This window comes from Geospiza fortis, unplaced genomic scaffold (assembly GCF_000277835.1).
Source record: "Geospiza fortis unplaced genomic scaffold, GeoFor_1.0 scaffold992, whole genome shotgun sequence".
Classification (NCBI taxonomy): domain Eukaryota; kingdom Metazoa; phylum Chordata; class Aves; order Passeriformes; family Thraupidae; genus Geospiza; species Geospiza fortis.
In genome coordinates, this window is record NW_005054625.1 from 95,853 (window position 1) to 99,844 (window position 3,992).

General features: G+C 45.0%; 1 protein-coding gene across 1 annotated transcript in view; it reads left to right on the forward strand.

Annotated features, from left to right (window-relative positions):
* The window catches only part of CDK12 (cyclin dependent kinase 12), a gene marked incomplete at its 5' end in the record, with an annotated part of 27,050 nt that overhangs the window by 9,627 nt on the left and 13,431 nt on the right, over positions 1-3,992 (forward strand). Inside the window, 3 exons of the mRNA XM_031064756.1 lie at positions 1,377-1,553; positions 2,631-2,770; positions 3,618-3,788. Of these exons, the coding sequence (XP_030920616.1) occupies positions 1,377-1,553; positions 2,631-2,770; positions 3,618-3,788 (488 nt within the window). The remainder of the gene's footprint in view (positions 1-1,376; positions 1,554-2,630; positions 2,771-3,617; positions 3,789-3,992) is intronic.

The window sequence follows — 3,992 nt, forward strand, 5'->3', positions numbered from 1 at the left end:
TCCTGCTGATTTTGGGGTGCCATTCCCTGCTGGTTCAGAGGAAAGGAGCTCCAAGGAGCTTTTGTTGTGTTCCTGGTGTTTATTCTTGGTTTTTTCTCTGCTTGGGCAGCTCTGAAGGCTCTGTTTGGCTTCCTCCCCCTGGTGACCAACCCAGGTGTCCTGGGGGAACTGAGCTTAGAGGAAGCAAGTGCTGGTATGCAAATAGAGAAGTGAACAGATAAAAGGCAAGAAAATGGGAATTTTTTTGGTAATTGAGAACTGGTAATTGGTAATTTAGAACCTGGGCACTGCAGGTTCACTCTCCAGACACACCTTCACCCTTCCCACCATGGTCTTAGAAAGAAATTGGTTTTAATTCTGGACAGAAGCTGAGTTTTTTTGTGATTTAGTGGTGAATGTGACTGTTCATGGTTGGACTTGATCTTCTCCAGCCTTAACAATTCCCTGTGGATATTTGAACATGATTATTCTGCTTTTAAGGATTTTGCTGTCAATGTGGGGAGGAATTTCAGCCCATCTACCTCTCTCATTTCTGGTGGCTTTTTGCCTTCCTCCTTAAGTAGATTTCACAAGAGATTGTCGTGCAGATTATTAGGCAGTGGCTAATAGAATAATTGGGAAAACGACCTACTTCCACCAGTTCATTTATTCTAAAGTGTTAGACCTGATGGCTCAAACACCAAATCTGCTCCCTGCCCTAAAAACAGACCTGGGAAGGCTGTTTGGATCTCTGAATTTTTTTTCTTTTTCTGGTGAAGCAGAGATTTGCATGGAGAATTTGTGACTACTCAAACCCAGGAATTCTCCTCACATGAAAGAGAAAGCAGGTTCTGCTCCTGCCAGCCTAAAACAAACTCCTGATAATTGGATTTTAAAAATCAACTTTTGGTTCCTCAGCAGCTTTTGGGAGTTAAAGCCACATTTCAGTCCTTGCTAAAAGGTTAAAAGTTTCTTGTGGAGGAAGGTTTAGCCCTGGCTCTGTATTTAGAGTGGTCCTCACCAAGTCAAGCACTTCATTTCATGGTGATAAATGGAGTAAATAGAGGAAGTAAAGGTCAGAAAGTGGGTGCTGGCTGATCCCCTGAGCTGCCTCACAGGAAATTCTGAATTACTGGTAGTGATTTGTGCAAATGCAACAAGTTCTAGTGCAGACCTGTGTGTTCAGTTCATGATGTGTTCCACCCTGACACTTTTCTCTCCTGGTGTGTTAACATTGTAAATTTAAGCTGATTTATTTTACATTTTGATGTGCTAATTTTGACCCTTAAGCCTCACATTGTCAACCAGAGCTGTTGTCCTGCAGTAGCTTTTTGGTTTGTTTGTTTGTTTGTTCGTTGAGTCTGACTTTTGTGTTGTATTGACTTTTCGGAGTTTAGTCCAAAAGAGATTCTTCCTCCAAAACCTGTGAAGAAGGACAGAGAGCAGAGACCACGACACTTACTCACGGACCTCCCGCTCCCCCCAGAGCTCCCTGGGGGGGACCCATCTCCTCCTGACTCCCCAGAACCAAAGGCAGCCACACCACCTCAGCAACCCTTCAAAAAGAGACCAAAGTAAGGCTGACTTCTTTTTTTATTTTATTTTATTTTATTTTAAATCGTGGAGTCTCAAGTCTTCAGACTGGTTTGAGAGGTTTTTATTGAGGGAAGTGAGATAGGGGAGAAAACAAGTTCCTATTTCTGTATTATTCAGTATAGTGCTGTTTCCTGTGGGTTGTTTCACATTTGAGCCCTCAGATAAATGCAGCTTGCCCATTTAATTGAGAATTAATTGTAGAAGCTGTTGGAATGTGTCATGTCCAACCTTTAGCCACATCTACCCCAAAAGCTCTTTTCTCTTTGATTTAGCCAGAAGAAACCTCTGGATGAGTATTTCTGTATAAAACTCTTGTTGCTTTCAAAAGTTGATTGTTCCAAGTGGGAAATTTGGGTTCTTCACTGACACAGGGTGCCCAGAGAAGCTGTGGTTGATCCCTGGAAATGTCCAAGGCCAGGGCTTGGAGCACCCTGAGATGGTGAAAGGTGTCCCTGCCCGTGGCTGGATCATATTTCATGTCCCTTCCAACCCAAACCATTCTGAGATTCCACATTCAAGGCATAGAGAACTTCCCCTGATCACAAACATAATCAGTTATTGAAGGAGCAAAATCCCCTGATGTTTTGTACAGAGTGTTTTAAATCAAAACCAAACATCCAGCATCCTGCAAAATATCCCAGACTTTGATTTTTGCCCTTCTGTAGTGTGATGATGCCATCCAGGATAATATTTTTGGATTGGGTGTAGTTGGGATTATACATTAAAATAAAAATTCCAATTCTGGGAATGCAACGCCAACATGCCTGAGCTTTGCTGTTGTGTTTTAGGGATTAACCCAGTTGAGCAGGTGTTTTTTTGGTGGGGTGGCACTGAGCTGGAGCCCTCCAGGGTAATATTTCTGTATTGAGTGTAGTTGGGGTTATACACCAAAAATCCATTAAAATAAAAATTCCAATTCTGGGAGTGTAACGCCAACACGCCTGAACTTTGCTGCGGTATTTTATGGATTAGCCCAATCAAGCAGGTGGTTTTTTGGTGGGGTGGCACTGAACTGGAGCCCTCAGGTGTCTCACAGAGCTCTTCCCTCCCTGCAGAATCTGTTGTCCTCGCTATGGGGAGAGGAGGCAGACGGAGAGCGACTGGGGCAAGCGCTGCGTGGACAAGTTCGACATCATCGGCATCATCGGAGAAGGGACCTACGGGCAGGTCTACAAAGCCAAGGACAAGGACACAGGTGAGCATGGCTCCAGGTAAATCCACTCTGGATTTGTGCTCAGCTCCCTGCCAGTGCTGCTCCACAGTGATAAATTCCTGCAGGGTCACAAGTGACTCCGGTGCTTCCATCGGGTGTTTTCCGAAAGGGGCAGCAGAGCAGCAGCTCTGGAATTTTGAGTTCAGTGCCCAGGTTCCTGCTCTGCTGGTGAGATCCTGTGCCCTGGGGTGTGGTTTGATGCCTGGGCAGAAGATTGTGGCGGCCACACGTGCCAGCTGAACCCCTGCTTTTTAAATGATCAGATTTTATTGCAGCACAACTTGGGAAATTCTAATGTAAACTTCTGTTCCCACTTTGTGGTGCAGCAGTGTTAGATTTTCTGACCCAGAGATGGAGCAAGTGAGAGATGTTTTAAAAACTTTTATTCTATTCTCAGTCACAGATGTTATGATTCACACCATCACAATCAGAAGCCAAATATTTCTTAATTACAATCCAGTAGTAGAAGTGCATTCCAATCCAGTAGTAGAAGCATATTACAATATAGTAGAAGCATTTCTTGGCTTATCAGCTTTTACCACACCATACTGCAAATGTCTTAAAGCCAGTCATCTAAAGTTACTCTTTGTGGCTCCTACTACAATGCATCTTTCCTAGTTCCATTTCTCCAAAGTATCTGGTGTTATTTATAAGGCTCTACAAATCCATTTCTCTAGGAAAAGCACAGGTGTCAGGTGAGAGCTCCTAGCAGAGCGATAGAACTAAAATGAGCAAGGAGGTCCCTTAGTGGGCATTTTCCCTGCTTGGAGCTGCTCCCAACTCCCTTGGGGGTGCAGGTGAGCAGGCTGTGCCCCTCTGTGGCATGCAGGTGAGCTGGTGGCTCTGAAGAAGGTGCGCCTGGACAATGAGAAGGAAGGATTCCCCATCACGGCCATCCGTGAGATCAAAATCCTGCGGCAGCTCATCCACCGCAGCGTGGTCAACATGAAGGAGATCGTCACAGACAAACAAGATGCACTGGATTTCAAGAAGGACAAAGGTACAGCTGGCTGCAGAGGTGGTTTCTATTCACCACAGATGTGATGCAGCTCCTTGCTTTAGTGTTAACTCTGCTCTGGGGTGGGTTTGTTTCTTTGTGTTCCTCCTGCGGTTCCAGCGAGGTTGGGTCTGGCTTTGAGCTCGCCTCAGAGGACTGGTTCCAGTTGGAGTGAGTTGATTGCATTACTGCAGAGTCACAGGTGAG